This window comes from Aureococcus anophagefferens, assembly GCF_000186865.1.
Source record: "Aureococcus anophagefferens unplaced genomic scaffold AURANscaffold_9, whole genome shotgun sequence".
Lineage (NCBI taxonomy): Eukaryota > Pelagophyceae > Pelagomonadales > Pelagomonadaceae > Aureococcus > Aureococcus anophagefferens.
Genome location: NW_008705569.1, coordinates 974,328 through 993,505, shown reverse-complemented (window position 1 = coordinate 993,505; position 19,178 = coordinate 974,328). Strand labels below are relative to the sequence as shown.

Genomic DNA, 19,178 nt, shown 5'->3' with positions numbered 1-19,178 from the left:
TCTTGGGCTTCTTCGCGCGCAGCGTGTGCAACGCGGCACCGGAGCGACGCATTGCATGGAGCACGGGCGGCCGCGCCGCGATGCGTGCGACGCCAATCATTGCTCAGTGTTTCTGAGGAGCATTTTCTTCGGGGGTAACCATCGTGGAACTTGAAGGGGCTGCAAAGGGAGCAGCATGGGCTAAAGCGGCATGTGAGACCCATGGTGGCCCTTCGTGTGATGCGATTGACCGTCCTGGCGGCGCGCGCGCTCGCGGACGCGCAGGAGATCGCGGCGCAGGGTCCCCACGACAGCGGCGAGTTCCTCGGGAAGCAGCGGAGCGGCTGCGGCAATAGCTGCTACTACTCGGTCAGCATCTGGCTCGCGTTCCTGGGCTTCTGGGCCGTGTTCTGGTACTGCGTGGTCCGGAGCCTCTTCGGCCCCGACGCGGAGAAGAAGGACGCCGCCAAAGATTGAGCGGCCCGGCGCGCGCCTTCGCCGGCCGCGCGCGCGCCCGCGGGACGACCGGCGCCCGCGCGCCACCCAGCGAACACGCGGACGACTGGCGCCCGCGCGCCGCCCGAAGAACCGCGCATCGAGGGTCGGTTCAACATAATTCTTACTAAGGGGTCTGTGAATTGGGTCCCAGGGGCAAGCCCCGGTTCCGTTTTGTCGGTTCGGCCGTCGGGGACGGCTGCCGCTCATTTCTTTTTGTCGGACGCGGCGTCGGCGCCGGCGTTTCGCCGCCGCCGTCGTCGTCGTCCGTCTTGCGTTCGTTTCTTTTCGTGGGCCGCGGCGTCGGGTAGGGCGAGTACGTGGGCTCCGCCGTCGGGTCCGTGGGCTTGCGCTCGCTGCGCTTCGTGGGCTGCGGCGCGGCGACGTAGGCCGTCGGCGCCGGCGACGGCCACTTGCGCTCGCTGCGCTTCGTCGGCTCCGGCGCGGGCGCGGCCGTCGGGTCCGTGGGCTTGCGCTCGCTGCGCTTCGTCGGCCGCGGCGTCGGGTACGGCGAGCGCGTGGGCTCCGCGGTCGGGTCCGTGGGCTTGCGCTCGCTGCGCTTCGTGGGCTGGGGCGCGGCGACGTAGGCCGTCGGCGCCGGCGACGGCCACTTGCGCTCGCTGCGCTTCGTCGGCCGCGGCGTCGGCGCGTCGGACGCGACGGGCGCCGCCACCGGCTTCGCCGTCGGCGCGAGCACCGTGCCGTAGACCTCCAGGTCCGCCCAGTAGTGGGGCCCGTAGTCGCTCGGCTCGTCGGCGATGGCGACGTAGCCCGCGTCGAAGGAGCCGTCGCTCTCCGTGAGGTTCGCCAACACCTCGCCGTCTCGCGCGATCGCGCACCAGAACGTCGACCCGGCCGCGAAGAGCATCATGTCGTAGAAGGCGTCGGGCTCGAAGTCGAAGGACGGCGACTTGCCCAACACGGCCTCCTTGCCGTTGGTCTTCTCCTCCAGCAGCCGCAGCACCGCGGTGTCGTCGTCGGCGTCCGTGACGATCTTGCACTGGTAGCCGTAGAGCACGCTCAGGTCCGTCGTGTTCCCCGCCGGCACGTCCTGCATGCGGAAGAGGATGAAGAAGTCGCGGTAGACCGTCTTCTTCCACGAATCGTAGCCGACCGTGGTCGTCACGAGGAGCGCGTCGTCGGCGTAGACGTCGTCGCTGCCGTAGACGGAGTAGTAGTCCGGCGACGCGGACTTCATGAGGCAGGTCGCGTCCTCCCAGGTCTCGTCCCAGATCATGCGCCCGCTGTAGACCGTCCAGTCGTCGCGGGGCTCCTCGCAGAAGACGACGTCGACGTCGGCGCCCGACGTCGGCGAGAACCCGGTCGGCGCGCGCGTCGTCGGCGCGGCGCTCGGCGCGATGGCCGTGCCCTCGACCATGAGGCGCTCCCAGAAGTGGGCGCCCGCGTCGCCGGGGTCCGCGGCGATGGCGACGTGGCCCCGCGTGAACGACTTGTCGTAGCCCGACACGTTCGCCAGGACGACGTAGTCGTCCATGGTGTGGTCGTCGGCGGCGTCCATGATGGCGCACCAGAAGAGCGGGCCCACGGCGAAGAGGCCCAGGCGGTAGAACTTGTTCGGGTAGAAGTCGAACGACGACGACTTCGCGAGCACGCTCTCGCGGCCGCTGCTCTTCTCCTCCAGCAGCCGCAGCACGGCCGTGTAGCCGTCGGCGTCCGTCGACACCTTGCACTGGTACCCCTCGAGCGCGCCCAGGTCCGTCGTGTTCCCCTCCGGCAGGGCCTGCATGCGGAACAAGACGTAGAAGTCGCGCTCCGCGGTCTCGTCCTCGGCCGCGTAGCCCAGCTGCGTCTCCAGGAGCAGCTTCGAGGCGTCGTATTCGTCCAAACTCCCGTAGACGGCGTAGTAGTCCGACGACGCGCTCTCCAGGAGGCAGGTCTCGTCCTCCCACGCGCTGTCGAAGAGCAGCCGCCCGGACGCGACCGTCCAGTCGTCGAGCGGTCTGTCGCAGAACTCGACGTCGATCCAGCCGGCGTAGGTCGGCGCCTTCGTGGGCTTGCGGGTCGGCCCGGCGCTCGCCCCGGTCGTCGGGACGAGCGTCGGCACGGTCGTCGGGAGCGGCCGCGGCGCGGGGCTCGGCGCGGCCGTCGGCGCGAGCGTCGTGCCCTCGACCATGAGGCGCGACCAGTAGTCGTGGCCGGCGAGGCTCGGGTCCGCGCCGATGGCCACGAAGCCGTCCGTGAAGGACCGGTCGTAGCCCGTCGCGTTCGCGAGGACCTCGTAGTCGTCGCTCAGCCGCCGCCGGCCCGCGTCCATGATCGCGCACCAGAAGATCGGGCCCCGCGCGAAGAGGCCCAGGCGGTAGAAGGTGTCCGGCGCGAAGTCGAAGACCGCGGAGCGGTCGATGACGGCCTCCTTGCCGCTCGACTTCTCCTCGAGCAGCCGCAGCACCGCCGTCCCGCCGTCCTCGTCCGCGGAGATCTTGCACTGGTAGCCCTCGTAGGCGGCCAGGTCCGTCGTGTTCCCCGCCGGCAGGGACTGCATGCGGAACAGGACGTAGAAGTCGCGCTCGCCGCCCGCGTCCGACGACGCGTACGCCAACTCCGTCTCCAAGAGCAGGTAGTCGTCCGTGTAGCGCTCCTCGGACCCGTAGACGTTGTAGTAGTCGCTCGACGCGTCCTCGAGGAGGCAGTCGTCGCCGTCCCAGGCCTCGCCGAAGAGCATGCGGCCGCTGTAGACGCGCCAGTCGTCCAGCGGGTCCTCGCAGAAGTCGACGTCGAAGGCGCCGAGCGCCGTGGGCGACGCGGACAGGGACGGCGCCGGGGACGTCGGCGCCGCCGAGGGCCGCGGCGTCGGGCGGAGCGTCGGCCGCGGCGTCGGCGGCGCCGACGGCGCCGCGGACGGCGCCGCGGACGGCGCCGCGGACGGCGCGGCCGTCGGCGCGGCCGTCGGCGCGGCCGACGGCGCCTCCGTGGGCGCGGGCGTCTCGACGGTGCCCGAGAGCCGGAGCCGGCTCCAGTAGTGGGGCCCGACCTCGCTCGGCGCGGCGCCGACGGCCACGTGGCCCGTCTTGAACGACATGTCGAAGGCCGTCGCGTTGGCCAGCAGGCCGTCGTCGCCGGTGATGGCGCACCAGAAGACGGGGCCCACCGCCACGACGGCCGCCGTGTAGAACGTGTTCGGCGAGAACGCGAACGCGGCCGACCGCGCGAGCACGGCCTCGCGGCCGCTGCTCTTCTCCTCCAAAAGCCGCAGCACGGCCTCGTCGCTGCCCTCCTCCGTAGAGATCTTGCACTGGTAGCCCGTGTAGGCGGCCTTGTTCGTGCTCACGGTCGTGTCTATTCTGAACAACAGCACGAAGTCGCGCGCGAGCGTCTCGCCCTCGGACGCGTAGGCCAGCGTCGTCGACAGCACGAGGCGGTCGTCGGTGTAGACGTCGTCGGAGCCGTAGACGGCGTAGTCCGTCGAGGACGGCGCCGACTTCATGAGGCACGAGTCGCCGTCCCAGGTCTGGTCGAAGAGCATGTTTCCAGAGAAGACGGACCAGTCGTCGAGCGGCCCGCCTTTCTCGCAGAACTCGACGTCGACCCAGCCCTCGATCGTCGGGGCCTTGGTGGGTTTGAGCGTCGGGTGCGTCGGCACGGACGACACGGACGGCGCCGCCGTCGGGTCCGGCGGGTACATCTTGCGGCGGGTCGGCTTCGACGTCGGCTTCGGCGTCGGCGCCCGGGTCTCGGTCGTCGGCGCGAAGGTCGACGACGGCCCCGGCGTCGGGGCATGCGACGGCGTCATGAGCGTGCCGTCGACGGTAATGGCGGACCAGAAGTGGGGGCCCAGGTCGTCGCGGTAGGCGAGGACGCCCGCCTTGCCGTACGCGTACGTCGTCGACGCCGCGGAGACCGTGGCCAACACGGTGCCCAGCGACGCGATCTCGCAATAGAGTTCGGCGCCCGTCGCGCGGAACGTGAACTCGTAGAACGTGTCGACCTGGAACTGGAACTCGTCGGAAGTGCCGAGCGTGAGCGCCTGGTGGTTGCTGCCCGCGTTGTACTCGCGGAGCTTGAGCGTGGTCACGTCGTTGCCGGGGTCCGTGACGATCTTGCAGCCGTAGCCCGCCGTGTCGTCGAAGTAGGTCACGTTCCCCAGCGGCCACTCGCCCACGCGGAGCATGGACACCATGTCGCGCTCGTAGAAGTCGTCCGTCGCGTCGTACGCGAGGTGCGTCGTGAGCTGGAGCCGGTCGTCCGTGTAGTCCGCGGACGAGCCGTAGATGGAGACGTAGTCGTCGGAGTGGCTCTCCATGAGGCAGTCGTGGTCCATGAAGGTGCGGCCGAAGAGCATGCGGCCCGACGGCACGCGCCAGCCGTCCCGGCGCGGGTCGTCGCAGAACGAGATGGTCGTGTGCTCGTGGGCCGTGGGCTTCGGGGTGAGCGTGGGCGCCGCGGTCGGGTGGGAGGAGCTCGGCGACCGGCTCGGCTGCGACGACGTCGGCGACACGCTCGGGCGCGACGACGTCGGCGACACGCTCGGATTCGGAGACGTCGGCGACCGGCTCGGGTGCGACGACGTGGGTGATCGGCTCGGGTTCGGAGACGTCGGCGGCCGGCTCGGGTTCGGAGACGTCGGCGACCGGGTCGGCTGCGACGACGTGGGAGACCGGCTCGGGCGCGACGTCGTAGGAGACCGGCTCGGTTCCGGGGACGTCGGCGCCAGCGACGGCTCCGGCGTCGACACGGTCCCGCTCAGCTCGAGGCGGCTCCAGTAGTGGGGCCCGAGGTCGCTCGGGTCGCTCCCGATGGCCACGTGGCCCGACGCGAACGACCGGTCCGCCGCGGACACGTTCGCCAGGAGGCCGCTGCCGTCGCTCGTGATCGCGCAGGAGAACAGGGGCCCGATGGCGACGACGGCGATGGTGTAGAACGTGTTCGGCAGGAACTCGAAGACCGACGACCGCCCGAGCACCGCCTCCTTGCCGCTCGTCTTCTCCTCCAGCAGCCGCAGCACCGCCGTGTCGCTGGCCGCGTCCGTGGACACCTTGCACTGGTAGCCCGCGTAGGCCGCGTTCGACGTCACGTCGCCGACGGCGTCGTCTATTCTGAACAGCAGCAGGAAGTCGCGCTCGAGCGTCTCGTCCTCGGACGCGTAGCCGAGCGTCGTCGACAGCACGAGGCGGTCGTCCGTGTAGGAGCTGTCGGAGCCGTAGACGGCGTAGTAGTCCGTGGCGTTCGACTTCATGAGGCACGAGTGGCCGTTCCAGGACTCGCCGAAGAGGAACGACCCGGAGTAGATGGACCAGTCGTCGAGCGGGTCCTCGCAGAACTCGACGTCGATCCAGCCGTCCTTCGTCGGCGATTTCGTCGGTTTCACGGTCGGCGCCGACGGCACGGGCGTCGGCACGGAGGTGGGCATGGACGTGGGCACGGGCGACGGCGGCGGCGTCGGGAGCGGGCTCGGCGCGGGCGTCGGCGTGCCCGAGGGCGGCGTCGTCGGGAGCGGGCTCGGCGCCGGCGACGGCTCCACCGTCGGGTAGGGGTAGACCGGCGTCGGGGCGACCGACGGGACGCCCGTCTTGTGGATCGTCGGGTGCTCCGTCGCCGTCGTCGGCGCGAAGGACCGCGACGGCGCCGCCGTCGGCGCCGCGGACGGCGAGATTTCCACGCCGTCGACGTACACGTCGGCCCAGAAGTGGGGCCCGAACTTGGCCCGCGTGCCCATGACGCCGACCTTGCCGTCGGGGTAGGTCGTCGACTCGCCGTAGGCCGTCGCCAGCGCGACGCCGCCGCGCTTGACCGCGCACGCGAACCGCGAGTCCGCCGCGACGAGCAGGACGTCGTAGAACACGCCCGCCTCGAAGTCGAAGCTCGCCGACTCGCCGATGGTCGTCTGCGTGCCGCTGACGCGCTGCTCCCGCAGCCGGAGCACGGCCGTGTCCGAGTCCGGGTCCGCGTCGATCCGGCAGAGGTAGCCCGGGATGTGGTCGACCTCGCTCACGTTGCCCCGGGGCCAGTACTGCACGCGGAACATGGTCGCGAAGTCGCGGAACTGCGTGTCCACCGTCGCGTTGAACGCGACCGTCGTCGCGACGCGCAGTCTGTCGGACGCGTAGCCCTGGCCGCTGCCGTAGATGGACGCGTAGTCCGCGCTGGCGCTCTGCATGAGGCAGCCGTCGCCGAGGAACGTGCGGCCGAAGAGCATGCGGCCCGTGGGCACGTACCAGCCGTCGAGCGGGTTCGATTCGCAGAACGTGACGAGGTCGCCGTCCGCGGCCGTCGGCGCGCGCGTCGGCCTCGCGGGCGACGGCGGCGCCGTCGGCCGCGGCGTCGGCGCGAAGACCGGCGCGGCCGACGGATGTCCAGGGGTCACGGTCGGCGCCGGCGACGGCTCCGGGGTCGGTCGAGGCGTCGGCGCGGACGACGGCGACGGCGTCGGCCGCGGCGTCGGCGCGAAGACCGGCGCGGCCGACGGATGTCCGGGGGTCACCGTCGGCGCCGGCGACGGCTCCGGGGTCGGTCGAAGCGTCGGCGCGGACGACGGCAACGTCGTCGGCCTCGCCGTCGGCCTCGAGGACGGCCGCGGCGTCGTCGGGACGGCCGTCGGCCGGACCGTCGACGGCGCCGGGCTCGGCGCGCGCGTCGGCGGCGCCGACGTCGGCGTCGCCGACGGCGCGTCGACGATCGTGCCGTCGACGCGGATGTCGCTCCAGACGTGGGGGCCGTACTTGCTCCGCGTCGCGGCGACGCCCACGTAGCCCGTCGCGTACTTGTCGTCCGAGCCAGTCGTGTTCGCGAGCACCCGCCCGTCCCGCGAGACGGCGCAGCCGAACTTCTCCTGCTCCGCGACGACGGTCAGATCGTAGTACGTGTCCGCGTAGAACTCGAAGGACGCCGACGACGCGAGCGTCCGCGCGAAGCCGCTGCTCGACTGGCGCCGCAGCCGCAGCACCGTCACGTTCGAGTCCGGGTCCGTGGCGATGATGCAGAAGTACTGCCCCCCCGAGAAGTCGGAGACGTTGGCGGCCGCCGGCCACTGCTGCACGCGAAAGAGCGTCGAGAAGTCGCGGAACTGCGTCAGGACCTTGGCGTGGTAGGCGACGGCCGTGGAAATCACGAGACGCTCGCCGCTGTACTCCTGCGTGGAGCCGTAGACGTTCACGCTGTAGGCGTCGTCGGCCTCCATGACGCAGCTCCGCCCCGCGAAGGTCCGGTTGAAGAGCAACCGGCCGCTCTCGACCTCCCAGTCCTCTATTTGGTCGCAGAACGTGAACGTGTCGCCCCGGTGCGTCGGCAGGGGCGACGGGCCCGTCGGCTGCGCCGTCGACGGCGCGTCCGAGTGGGACGGGATCGCCGTGGGCAGCGGCGACGGCGCGTCCGAGACCGACGGCGCGGGCGACGGCGCGGGCGACGGCGAATGCGACGGCGAGACCGACGGCGCGGGCGACGGCGCGGGCGACGGCTTGACGGACGACGGCTGGTCCGTCGCCGTCGGGATCGCCGTGGGCAGTTGCGTGGGAGACGTCGAGGGCGCGGGCGACGGCGCCGACGTCGGCGTCGGCGTCGGCGCGGGCTCGGGCGCGAGGCTCGGGGGCGACGACGGCGCGGCCGAGGGCGGCGACGACGGCGCCGCCGACGGCGGCGAAGACGGCGCGGCCGACGGCGGCCGCGACGGAGTCGACGTCGGCGGCGCGGACGGCCGCTCCGACGACGGGCGCAGCGACGGGAGCGCGCTGGGGCTCGCCGTCGTCGGCGCGGCGGACGGCGCGTAGGTCGGGCGCGGCGACGCCGTCGGCGCGGACGTCGGCAGGTCCAGGTAGTAGCTCTGGCTGTGCGTCGGGCCCGGCGACGGGAGCTCGGACGGCGCGGCCGTCGTCGGCGCCGCGATCGGGTAGCGCGTCGGCAGGGGCGCCGGCGCGCCGCTCGGGGAAGCCGAGGGACTCGGGGACGGATGGCCCGTCGGCCGCGGCGACGGGCCCGGCGACGGCGGCGTCGTGGGCAGCCCCGACGGCTCCGCCGTCGGGTAGAACGTCGGCGGCCGCGTCGGCGTGAGCGTCGGCGCGTCGTAGAAGGCGCCGCCGGCGAGGCACAGCTCGTCCGTGCAGGGCGGGTGCTCGCAGACGACGGCGTCGTCGAACTCGCCGAGGAGCTTGAAGGTGATGTCGTCCGCGTCGTCGCAGTCGTCCTCGTGGGCGACGGTCAGCACGAAGCAGCCGTCCGCGAGGCACTCCCAGGTCTCGCCGAAGGAGCCGCCGAGGAGGCTGCCGGAGATGACCTTCGCGTCGTCCGTGCGGTTGTAGAGCGCGTAGGCGCAGTCGCCCCAGCCGTCGCCCATCGCGTCGAACTGCTGCACGCGGTAGCGGTACTGGCCCGTCGGGCACGCGATGGACGGCTCGGGAGACGGCGCCGGCGACGGCGCGGCGCTCGGCGAGGCGCTGGGCGCGCCGGACGGCGCCGAGGACGGCGACGACGACGGCGCGGACGTGGGCGCGGGGGACGGGCCGTAGGACGGCGGGCTCGTGGGTGCGGGCGACGGCGCGCCCGACGGCGACGGCGACGGCGCGGCAGAGGGCGCCGCGCTGGGAGAAGGGGACGGCGCCGCGCTCGGACACGGCGCGGGCAGGGGCGTCGGCAGCGATGACGGCGCGGCCGTCGAGGGCAGCGGCGACGGCAGCGTCGACGGCTCGTCCGGCACGTACGTCGGCGCGCGCGACGGCCCGCAGGCCTTGACGAGCGACGGCGCCATGGTCGGCGCGCCGTCGGCCGTGCCGACGACGTGGAGCGACGACCAGTAGTGGGGCCCGGCGTCGTCGCGGTACGTCGCGACGCCGACCTTGCCCGCGGAGTACGTCGACGAGATCGCGGACGCGGACGCGCTCACGCCCAGCGCTTCCTGCGTGATCGTGCAGAAGAGCTCCGTGTCCGACGCGCGCACGTCGACGAGGTAGAAGGTGTCGGAGACGTAGGGGAAGGTCTTCGAAGACGCCAGAGTGGTAAAGGCGTCGCCGTACTCCCGAAGTTCCAGCACCGACGCGTTCGACCCGTCCTGGCTGACGACCTTGCAGCCGTAGCCGCGCGCGTCGGCGAAGTCCGTGGAGTTCTCCTCGGGCCAGTCGGCGATGCGAAAGGCGACGACGCTGTCGCGGTGCGACGTCAGTTCGTCGGACGAGAACGCGATCTCGGCGTGAATATCGAGGTCGTCGTCCGTGTAGTTGTAGTGGGAGCCGTAGATGGTCACGTAGTCCCGGCTCGACGACTTCGCCAAGCAGCGCCGCCCCGCCTCGGCGGCGCCGAAGACCATGCGGCCGGACTGGACGGCCCAGCCCTGGAAGTCGGGCTCGCTGCAGAAGTTCAGCGTCTCGCCCTGCACGGCGCACGTCGGCGCGCTCGTCGGGATCGTCGTCGGCCGGTAGGTGAGCACGGGCGCCTCCGTCGGCGCGCGCGACGGCTTTGGCGTGGGGGCCGTGGGCGCGTGCGTGGGACGGGGAGTCGGGGCGACGTTCGGCCTCGCCGACGGCGCGGGCGAGGGCGAAGCTGTCGGCACGGGAAGCGGTGCCCGCGTCGGCAGCGGCGTCGGCGACCGGCTCGGATGCGACGACGGCGTCCCGCTCGGCGGGGCCGACGGTGGCGTCGTGGGCGCGCCCGTCGGCGCGAGGCTCGGCGACACGGTCGGCGGCTTCGACGGGTGCGGCTGGGGCGCGAGGCTCGGATTCGACGACGGTTGCGCCGTGCTCGGCGTCGGCGTGGGGTAGAAGGTCGGCGGCAGCGTCGGCGCGAGCGTCGGCGCGTCGTAGATGGCCCCGTCGCTCAAGCAAAAGTCCTCGACGCACGGCGGCTGCTCGCAGACGAGCTCGTCGCCCATCTCGCCGATGAGCTCAAAGTAGGTGCCCTTGGGCTCGCAGGCGAGGCCGACCGATAAATTGTAGCAGCCGTTGGGCAGGCAGGCCCAGGTCTTGGCGAGCGCGCCCGACTCGAGGGTTCCGTCGGCGAGCGAAAAGCCCGTCGCGTTCTGCAGTTCGAAGCCGCAGGCGCCCCAGCCGTCGCCTTCGACGGAGCCCAGCACGAAGCGGTAGAGCGAGTCGCCGTCGTCGCAGGAGATGGACGGCTGCGGCGACGGCACGGCGGACGGCGCGGCGGTCGACGGCGCGGGCGTCGGGAACGCCGTGGGGCACGGCGTCGGCGGCTTCGACGGCGACGGCAGGGGCGCCTCCGACGGCGTCGACGACGGAGAAGGCGACGGCGCGCCGCTGGGGTAGGGCGTCGGGTTCACCGAGGGCGCGCTCGACGGACCCGGCGTCGGCGGCGACGTTGGCGCGGCGCTTGGCGCCGGCGAGGGCGCGCTCGACGGCGCATTCGACGGCGTCGACGACGGCGGCTCCGAGGGCGGCGCGCTCGGCGAGAACGTGGGCCCGTAGGTCGGGAAGATGTGGCGGTGGCTCGGCACGGCCGTCGGCAGGCGGTCGCGCTTCGCCTCCGTGATCGGGCAGGCCGTGGGCAGGATCGTCGTCGGGTAGGGCTCCGGCGCCGCCGCGGGCGCCTCCGTCGTCGGCGTCGGGGACGGCGCGTAGGACGGCGCGGACGACGGGTCCGCCGACGTCGGGGCCTCGCTCGGGATCGACGTCGGCCGCGCGGACGACGGATGGAGGGAGGGTGCCCCCGACGGCTCCGACGACGGCCGGGGCTCCGGGAGCAGGCTCGGCGTCTGCGTCGGATACACCGTCGGCGGCAGCGTCGGCGCGAGCGTCGGCGCGTCGTAGAAGGCGCCGCCCGCGGCGCAGAAGTCGTCCTCGCACGGCGGGTCCTCGCACGCGATCTCAGCGCCGACCTCGTCCTCGAGGGCCAGCCAGAGCGCGTCGCCGTCGTCGTTCTTCCCGTAGTCGCAGGACGTCGCCACGAGGAGGTGGAAGCAGCCGTCGGGGAGGCAGACCCAGTCCGTGCCCGCGTAGCCCTTGTCCAGCGTCCCCGCGACGAGCGACGCCCAGGGGTACGTCGCGTTGGCGATCTCGAAGTCGCACCGGCCCCAGCCGTCGCCGAGCGAGTCACGCATCTCGACGCGGTAGACGCTCAACCCCGCCTCGCAGGAGATGGACGGCAGCGACGTCGGCGTCATCGTCGGGTCGCCGGACGGCGCGGACGACGGCGCCGGCGACGGCGCGGACGACGGCGCTTCCGACGGCTCGGCGCTCGGCGTCGCGCTCGGGATCGCCGACGGCAGGCCGCTCGGCGCCGCGGTCGGCGCGCCGGACGGCGCGCCCGACGGCGCGCCCGTCGGCGCGGACGACGGCGCGGGCGACGGCGGCGACGTCGGCGCGAACGTCGGCTTGCCCGACGGCAGGGACGACGGACACGGCGTCGGCGGCAGCGTCGTCGGCTTCCGCGTCGTCGGCGCGTAGGTCGAGGGCCAGCTCGACGGGAGCTGCGACGGCGCGAGCGTCGTCGGCGGGAGGGACGGCCCGCACGCGGGGAACGCGGACGGCGCGGCCGTCGGCGCGCCGAACGTCGTCCCGGACACGTCCAGCGACCCCCAGTAGTGGGGCCCCGGCGGCGCGCCGATGCCCACGGTGCCGTTCGCGTAGGTCTGCGAGATCGTGTCGATGGACGCGAGCTCCGCGCCCGCGGGCAGCCGCGCCGTGCAGAAGAGCTCCGTGCCGACGGCGCGCGCCTCGAGCTCGTAGAAGAGGCCGACGACGTCGTAGACGAAGGGCACGGACTTGGCGAGGTCCGCCGACGTGCCGTTGGCCCACTCGCGGAGGAAGAGGCGCGTGACGCCGCCGTCGGTGACCGTCTCGCACGTGTAGCCCGCGTGCACGCTCCTGACGACCGCCTCGTCCGGCCAGGACTGCACGCGGAACGCCACGAAGGTGTCGCGCATCGTCAGGTTCGCGAAGGCGACGGACGTCTCGACCCAGAGGTCCGTGCCGTCGTAGGCGTTCAGCGAGCCGTAGACGGAGAGCGACGCGCGCGCCTTCGACTCCGCGAGGCAGTCGCGCCGCGCGTAGTGCGTGCCGAAGACGACGTCGCCGGCGACGACGGCCCAGCCGGGCACGCGCGGGTCGCGGCAGAACGTGAAGGCGTCGCCGCCGCCGACGAAGCACGTCGGCGCGCTCGAGGGCGGCGACGACGTCGGCGCGTGGCTCGCCGTCGGCGCCGCCGTCGACGGCGCGGGCGACGGCAGCGGCGACGGCGGCACGCTGGGCGTCGACGTCGTCGGCGCCACGGTCGGGATCGCGCTCGGGTGCCAGTGGTGCGTCGGGGAAAAGGTCGCCGTCGGCGCGGACGTCGTCGGCGCGGACGTCGGCGTCGGCGTCGGCGCGCGGCTCGGCGGCGACGACGGCGGCGACGACGGCGCCGGCGAGGGCTGGGCGCTCGGCAGCATGGTCGGCGCGGGCGACGGGAGCGCCGACGGCAGGGGCGTCGGCATCGTCGTCGGCACGTCCGTCGGCACGGGGCTCGGCCGGTAGTAGTGGAGCGTCGGGTGGGACGTCGGGACGAGGGACGGCCGGGGCAGCGGCATGGGCGTCGGCAGCGGCGACGGCATGGACGACGGCGCCGACGAGGGCCAGGGGCTCGGCAGCGACGACGGCCGGCCCGACGGCCCGGGCGACGGCGCGGCCGTCGGCGCGAACGTCGGCGGCACGGACGGCCCCGGCGTCGGGTAGGACGTCGGCGTCCCGGAGGGCTCCGGCGTCGGCATGCCCGTGGGCGCGCACTCGTAGCCCGCCGTGCCGTCGCAGAGGCCGCAGCCCTCCATGCGCGCCCAGCAGATCGTCGTCGGCGCGTACGTCGGCGACGCCGAGGGGACGACCGAGGGCAGGTAGGACGGCGCGCTCGAGGGCGCGTAGGACGGCGCCGTCGTCGGGTGGAACGACGGGTGCACAGTGGGCGCGTAGGTCGGGCGCAGCGACGGCGGCGCCGTCGGCGCGGCGCTCGGCGTCGACTCGGACAGGACCGCGACGAAGCGCGCGTCCTCGACGAGGGAGATGAAGTTCTTCGGCAGGCGCGTCGTGTCCGTCGTCGAGAAGTAGACGCCGCTCTCCGTCGCCGTCGCGCCGCGGTAGACGCCCGTCATGTCCGTGAAGAAGATGAGCCCCTGCTCGCCGTCGACGGCGACGCCCATGGGCTTGTCCAGGTCGTCGTAGAGCTTCTCGATCTTCATGGAGTCGAAGAGCGAGTTGCCGTAGATGGCGTCGTGGGCCACGAAGTACAGGATCCGGTTGACGGCGTCGATGTCGATGCCCTTGAAGCCGAAGAGCTTCTCCGAGACGGCGACGACCTTGACGACCTCCGTCGCGTACTCGTCCATCTTGTAGATGCCGTCGGCGTCCGACACGTAGATGTGCCCCGCGCGCTCGTCGACGGCGACGTCCACGGGGTCGCGGAAGCGGCGCAGCTCGACGTAGGTGCCGTTGCCTCTGACCGTCGCGGACTTTGGCACGTCGTCCATCGTGCGCCCGTAGACGTGGAGCTGCGCCGCGTAGAGCCAGCCCGTCTTGTAGTCGACCCAGAACAGCAGGTTCATCCAGTTGTACACGGCGAGCCCCTCCATCTGCGTGTCCGTGACGTTCTCGTAGCAGACGAGTAACCCCGGGTCGTAGCCCTCTTTGTGGACCTTGCCGATGCAGCCGTCGACGGTGAAGTAGACCACGGACCCGTTGAGGTCGACGTCGACGCCGCGGGCGTAGCCGTAGGTGTCGACGAGCACGGACGCGTGCACGTCCTCCCACTCGTTGGACGTCGTCCAGACGTACGACTCCTTGATCGCGTTGAACCGGGGGATGGCGCCGTCGGTCCAGTAGAGGTCCCAGTACCGCGTCTCCGTCGGCGCCGCCGTCGGCGTCGCCGTGCCGTAGTTCGACCAGACCTCCTCGAGGTCCTCGGCGCACTTTTCGCACTTGGAGCACGAGTCGGAGACGACGGCGCCCTTCACGCGCGACGCGCCCTTGGTCTCGATGGCGTGGCCCACGCGGTAGGCCAGCGCCACCGTGCCGATCGTCGCCGACTTGCCGCCCTGGTAGATGGCCTTGCGGATGGGCTTGGGCGTCACGCCGATGAGGGCGACGACGACCCAAAAGGTCGTGAGCCGCGCCGTGCGCGCGCGGCTCGGCGCCTGGCCCGGCGCCTGGCCCGGGCCCGCCGGGATGGGCTCGTAGGCGTGCGTCGCCATGGAGCTAGCGCTTCCGTCGCTTGCGACACGGGCAGCGGCAGGCCCGCCGGGGCGATGCCGTGCCTCCCACCATCGTGGTCACGCAAAAGCGACGTCCACTTCGACTTCACTAAAAAAGATTCCTTGAACAGTGTGTTGCCGCTCGGAAAGCGGGCTGGCCGCGTCCGAGGAGTGACCATGGCGTCGGCCCAGCGCGACACGCCGAAGCGGAAGCTCGACCCCCTGAACCTGCCCAAGGAGTCCGTGGAGCCCCTCGTGAACCTGCTCAACTACAAGCAGGGCTCGGCCATCATGAAGGAGCGCGCCGTGGAGGTCGTGGGGAACCTGGCCGAGGAGGAGATCCAGGGCCCGGGCCCGACGGCCCTCGTCCAGTGCGACGCCATCCAGTTCATCTGCAACCTCATCAAGGAGGACCGGTCGCCGAAGACGTGAGTCGAGCCCGCCCCGCCGCCGCGCGCGCGCGCTCGAAACCCCAGGCCGCTTAGGTACGAGCAGTGCGCGCGCGCGCTCAAGATCTTCGCCAAGAGCAAGGCCCACGAGGAGTGGTTCACGAAGTCCGACGCCGCCAAGTGGGTCACGAAGATCATCATGGAGGAGGACGCGACGCTGCCGGGGCGCGAGTTCGCCGCCGACTGCCTCTTCCAGCTCATCAAGATGAGCCCCAAGATGAACGAGCAGGTCGCCAAGGCCCTCGGCTGCAAGCCGTCGGAGACCAACGAGAAGGTCGACGAGCTCGACGAGGAGGACGACTGAGCCGCCCCGCCGCGCGCGGCCGGATCGCGGGGCCGTGACACGCCCCGCCCGGCGCGCGCCTCGCCGTAAGCGGGACCATCGCTCGACTTTTAGAAGCCGCTCAGGCGCCGCCTCGCCGTAAGCGGGACCATCGCTCGATTTTAAGACGCGACTCAGGCGTCGCGCGCGCGCTTCGACCCCGGCGCCGCGGCGTCGGGCGTCGCGCGCGCGCGCTTCGCGGGCGGCGCGTCGTCGCCGTCGTCGGCGCCGAGCGCCGCGCGCAGGTTCCGGTTCTCGTCCTCGAGGCGCGCGATGGTCGCGGTCGCCGCGTCGAGCGCCGCCCGGAGCGCGGCGACGCCCGCGCGCGCGCGCGCGGGTGCGGGCGCCGCGGGCGCCGGGTCGCGGCCCAGGAGGAAGGACCGCACGGACGTGACCGCGTCGGGCACGAGGGCCGTCCGCCCGAGGGCCTCGGCCGCGCGCGCGTCGTCGAGCTGGCGGCGGAGCGTGACGTCGCGCTCCGCGTACGCGCGCTGGAGCTGCGTCTGCGCGAACTGGGGCAGGCAGCCCGCGGCGCCCGGGTAGGACGCGCAGGCCGCCTGGACGACGGCGACGGCGTCGACGCCCGCGGCGAACCGCTCGAAGAGGCGCCGGCCCTCGTCGTCGTAGCCGTCGACGGGCCCCTCGGACTCGTCGCCGGACTCGTCGTCGTCCCGGCGGTCGCGGACCCCGAAGACGAAGCAGTGCTCCAGCGCGCGCCCGTCCTTGCGCACCGCGGCCAGGAGCAGCGCCTCGTCCGACCGGAACTCGCGCGGCAGGTGCGCCAGCGCGAGGCCGTTCGCCTCGACGGCGGCGAAGGCGACGGCGCGGTCGACGTCCGCGAGCTCGACGCAGGCCAGGGCCTCGACGTCGTTGCGCACGGCGGCGACGACGACCTCGCGGTCCCGCTTGAGCGCCGCCGACGCGCACTGCAGCGCCTTGCCGCAGTTGGCGCACGCCGCGAGCACGACGTTGCGGTCGCCGTGGAGCGCCTCGGCCGCGTGGCGCAGCGCCCAGCCGCAGCGTTTCACGGCGGCGAGCACGACGCCGCGGTCCGCCTTGAGCGCGTCGGAGGCGTGGGAGAGCGCCTCGCCGTCGCTGGCCTCCTGGGCCACGGCCGCGAGGACGACGTCGCGGTCGCCGCGGAAGGGCTCCGCCGCGAGCGCGAAGACGTCGTCGGGCGCGGGCGACGCGTCGAGCGCCGCGAGCACGACGGCGCGGTCCGCCGTGAACCGGGGGCCCGCGAAGCCCAGGTGCAGGAAGGGCGCGGCCTTGACCGGGTCCGCGGCCCAGTCGAAGAGCGCCGAGAACCGCGACCGCAGGCGCGCGGCGACGCCGGCCACGAGGCCGTCGTGGAGCTCCCGGAGCGCGTCGTTGGTCCAGTAGACGACGGGGCAGCCGTCGTCGCTGGCGTGGGTCCAGCGCGCGCGGTAATTCTGAGAGAAGTGCGAGTAGTCGGAATCCGCGAGGTGCGCGAGGTGGTGCAGCGGCGGCCGCGCTTTCTCCGCGTCGTCGTCGGGGACGGCCGCGTCCTCGTCGTCGTCGTCGTCGTCGTCGTCGTCGTAGAGCTCGGCCCACGTGCGCGGGACCGGAGGCGGCGGCGGCGGCGGCTCCGGGGCCCCCGGCGCTCGCGGGGGCGAGCACTCGGCGCGGCGGACCATGACGCCGTGCTTGGGGTTGCAGACGAAGTAGGTCTCGCCCTTGACCGTGCCGTCGTTGCCCCCTTTCGGCTCGTCGAGCGCGACGCCGATCCACTCGCCCGAGGCGTAGTGGACCTCGCCGACGAACTTGACGACGCCGAGGCCGCCCCGGACGTCGACGCGCGACCCGACGGCCAGGGGGGCTTCTTCAAACCCCATCTCCGCGTCGTCCTCGGCGGCGTCGTCCTCCTCTTCCGCCTCCTCGTCCTCGTCCTCGTCGTCGTCGTCGTCCGAGGACGAGCCGTCGCTCGCCGCGTAGGAGCCGCCGTCGCTCGCGCCGTCGTCGGGCACGTCGACGGGCTCGTCCTCGTCGGGGCGCCACTTGCGCGTGCCGTAGCGCGTGTACGCGTCCGGGTCGTAGGGCGCGGCCCAGTCCGCGCGCTCGATGGCCGGCAGGAGCTCGCGGCAGCGGCGAAAGGCGTGGCGGACGACCCTGGCCGTGACGCAGGCGACGTCGGTCCAGCCGCGGCTCTCCGCGGCCTGTGTGGAAATCAAATCTTCAACCCGACTTCAATGTGCGCGTATTCGAATGTTTTGACACAAGCCCTTCGGCTGGGCTTCGAGAACTCGACGAGAGCGATCGATCCGTCCAAAAATCAGCCGAATCGACTTCGATTTGACCGAGCTAGAGAATTCTCAAGTTTGGCCCCCAAGTTTGGCCCCGACGTCCCAGCTCACTGGTTGATTTCCACACAGTCCGCGGCGGCCTTGGCGGCCGTGACGCCGTGGAGCCGCGCGGCGTCCAGGAGCCAGGAGAGGTACTCCTCCGCGAAGTCGGCGCAGGGCGCCGCGCGGTAGATGTGGCGGTTGCCGACGAAGGACGTCGCGTCGCCCGCGACCAAATCGCCGAAGGTGTCGCGGACGACGGCCTTGACGAGGTCGTCCTCCTCGAACTCGTCCCCGCCCTCCGGGACGACGAGGCGCTCGCGGTGGCGCGCGAGCGACCCGCGGACGTCGTCGTCGCTCCCGTAGCCGCTCGGCGTGTCCGCGGGGTAGCACCACGCGCCCCCGCGCTTCTCCCAGTCGATCGTCTCGCAGGCCTCGCGGAGCGCGCTCGGGTCCCGCGGGGCGGGAGACTTCTTCTTCGCGCGCGTCAGGGCGTTCAAGCGCTCGCGCGTCGCGTAGGCGGCGAGGGGCACGGCGCCGCCGTCCGCGCGGACGGGCCGCAGGGGCAGGCCGGCGTGCTTCGCGGCGCAGTGGCTCCGGAAGGCCCCAAAGGTCGCGAAGAGGCGGCTCGGCTTGCAGAAGCAGCGCGCGCCGTCCTCGAGCTCGAGCGGCTCGGCGGTGACGGCGGGGGAGGCCGCCCCGTCGTCATCAGGCTCGTCTCCCGCGACCTCCATGGCGTTCTCGCGCGCAACAGCGGCTCTTGGAAGCTTCACTCTGTGGCAATTTTGATTGTTGAACATATGAAGCAATACAAATTACGACGCCTCGAGCTTCCTCGCGAGGTCCGCGAAGACGACGGCGAAGCGCGGGTCCGTCGCCGCGTCCAGCGCGACGACGGGCGGCGGCGCGCCGCGGTCGTCGTCTCCCTCGTCGTCGTCGGCGCCGCCGCGCGCTCGGAGCGCGGCGCGGAGCTCGGCGACGACGTCTCGGCCCGCGTCGGCGTCCCGCGCGAGGTCGCCGCCGCCGCCGCGCGGTGGCCGGCGCGGGTCGGGCGCGCGCGCGCCGCGCGCCGCGTAGACCTCGAGCGTCGCCGGGGTCGCGTCGCCGGCGGCGCGCGCGTCGTCCGCGTCGTCCGCGGCGTCCGCGTCGTCGGTCCCGTAGACCGCCGGCTCCTCGGGCGCCGCGGGCGCCGCCCGGACGGGCGCGGGCGCGGGCGCGGGCAAGAAACCGTCGAGCGCGCGCGTCGCCGCGGCCGCGGCGCGCGCCGCGCCCGCGACGTCGGCGCGCTCGCCGTCCTCGACGGCCCGCAGGGCCGCGACGACGAGCTCGAAGCGCTCGCGCACGCGCGCCAGGGGCGTCGGCGCCGCCGCCGCGGGGCGATCCCGCGCGGCCTCGAGCCACGCCGCCGCCGCGTCGACGCCGTCGGCCGCGGCGGCCGCGCCGCCGGCGCCCTCGAGCGCCGCGACGGCCGCGGCGACGACGGCGGCGCTCCAGCGCCGCGCGAGGTCCGCGCCGCG

General features: G+C 73.1%; 2 protein-coding genes across 2 annotated transcripts; both read right to left on the bottom strand.

Annotated features, from left to right (window-relative positions):
* Positions 1 to 601: 601 nt before the first annotated feature.
* AURANDRAFT_64234 (hypothetical protein) lies at positions 602 to 14,587 on the bottom strand (the record flags this gene model as incomplete). The annotated part of the gene is made up of 1 exon (XM_009038714.1): positions 602 to 14,587. One exon carries the CDS (start codon positions 14,585 to 14,587, stop codon positions 602 to 604), a length of 13,986 nt encoding a protein of 4,661 aa, XP_009036962.1.
* A 2,411-nt stretch (positions 14,588 to 16,998) lies between these two features.
* AURANDRAFT_26312 (hypothetical protein) lies at positions 16,999 to 17,214 on the bottom strand (the record flags this gene model as incomplete). Its single annotated transcript, XM_009038713.1, has 1 exon — positions 16,999 to 17,214. A coding segment is annotated over one exon (216 nt), but the record flags the coding sequence as incomplete, so codon positions are not given.
* Between the last annotated feature and the right edge of the window lie 1,964 nt (positions 17,215 to 19,178).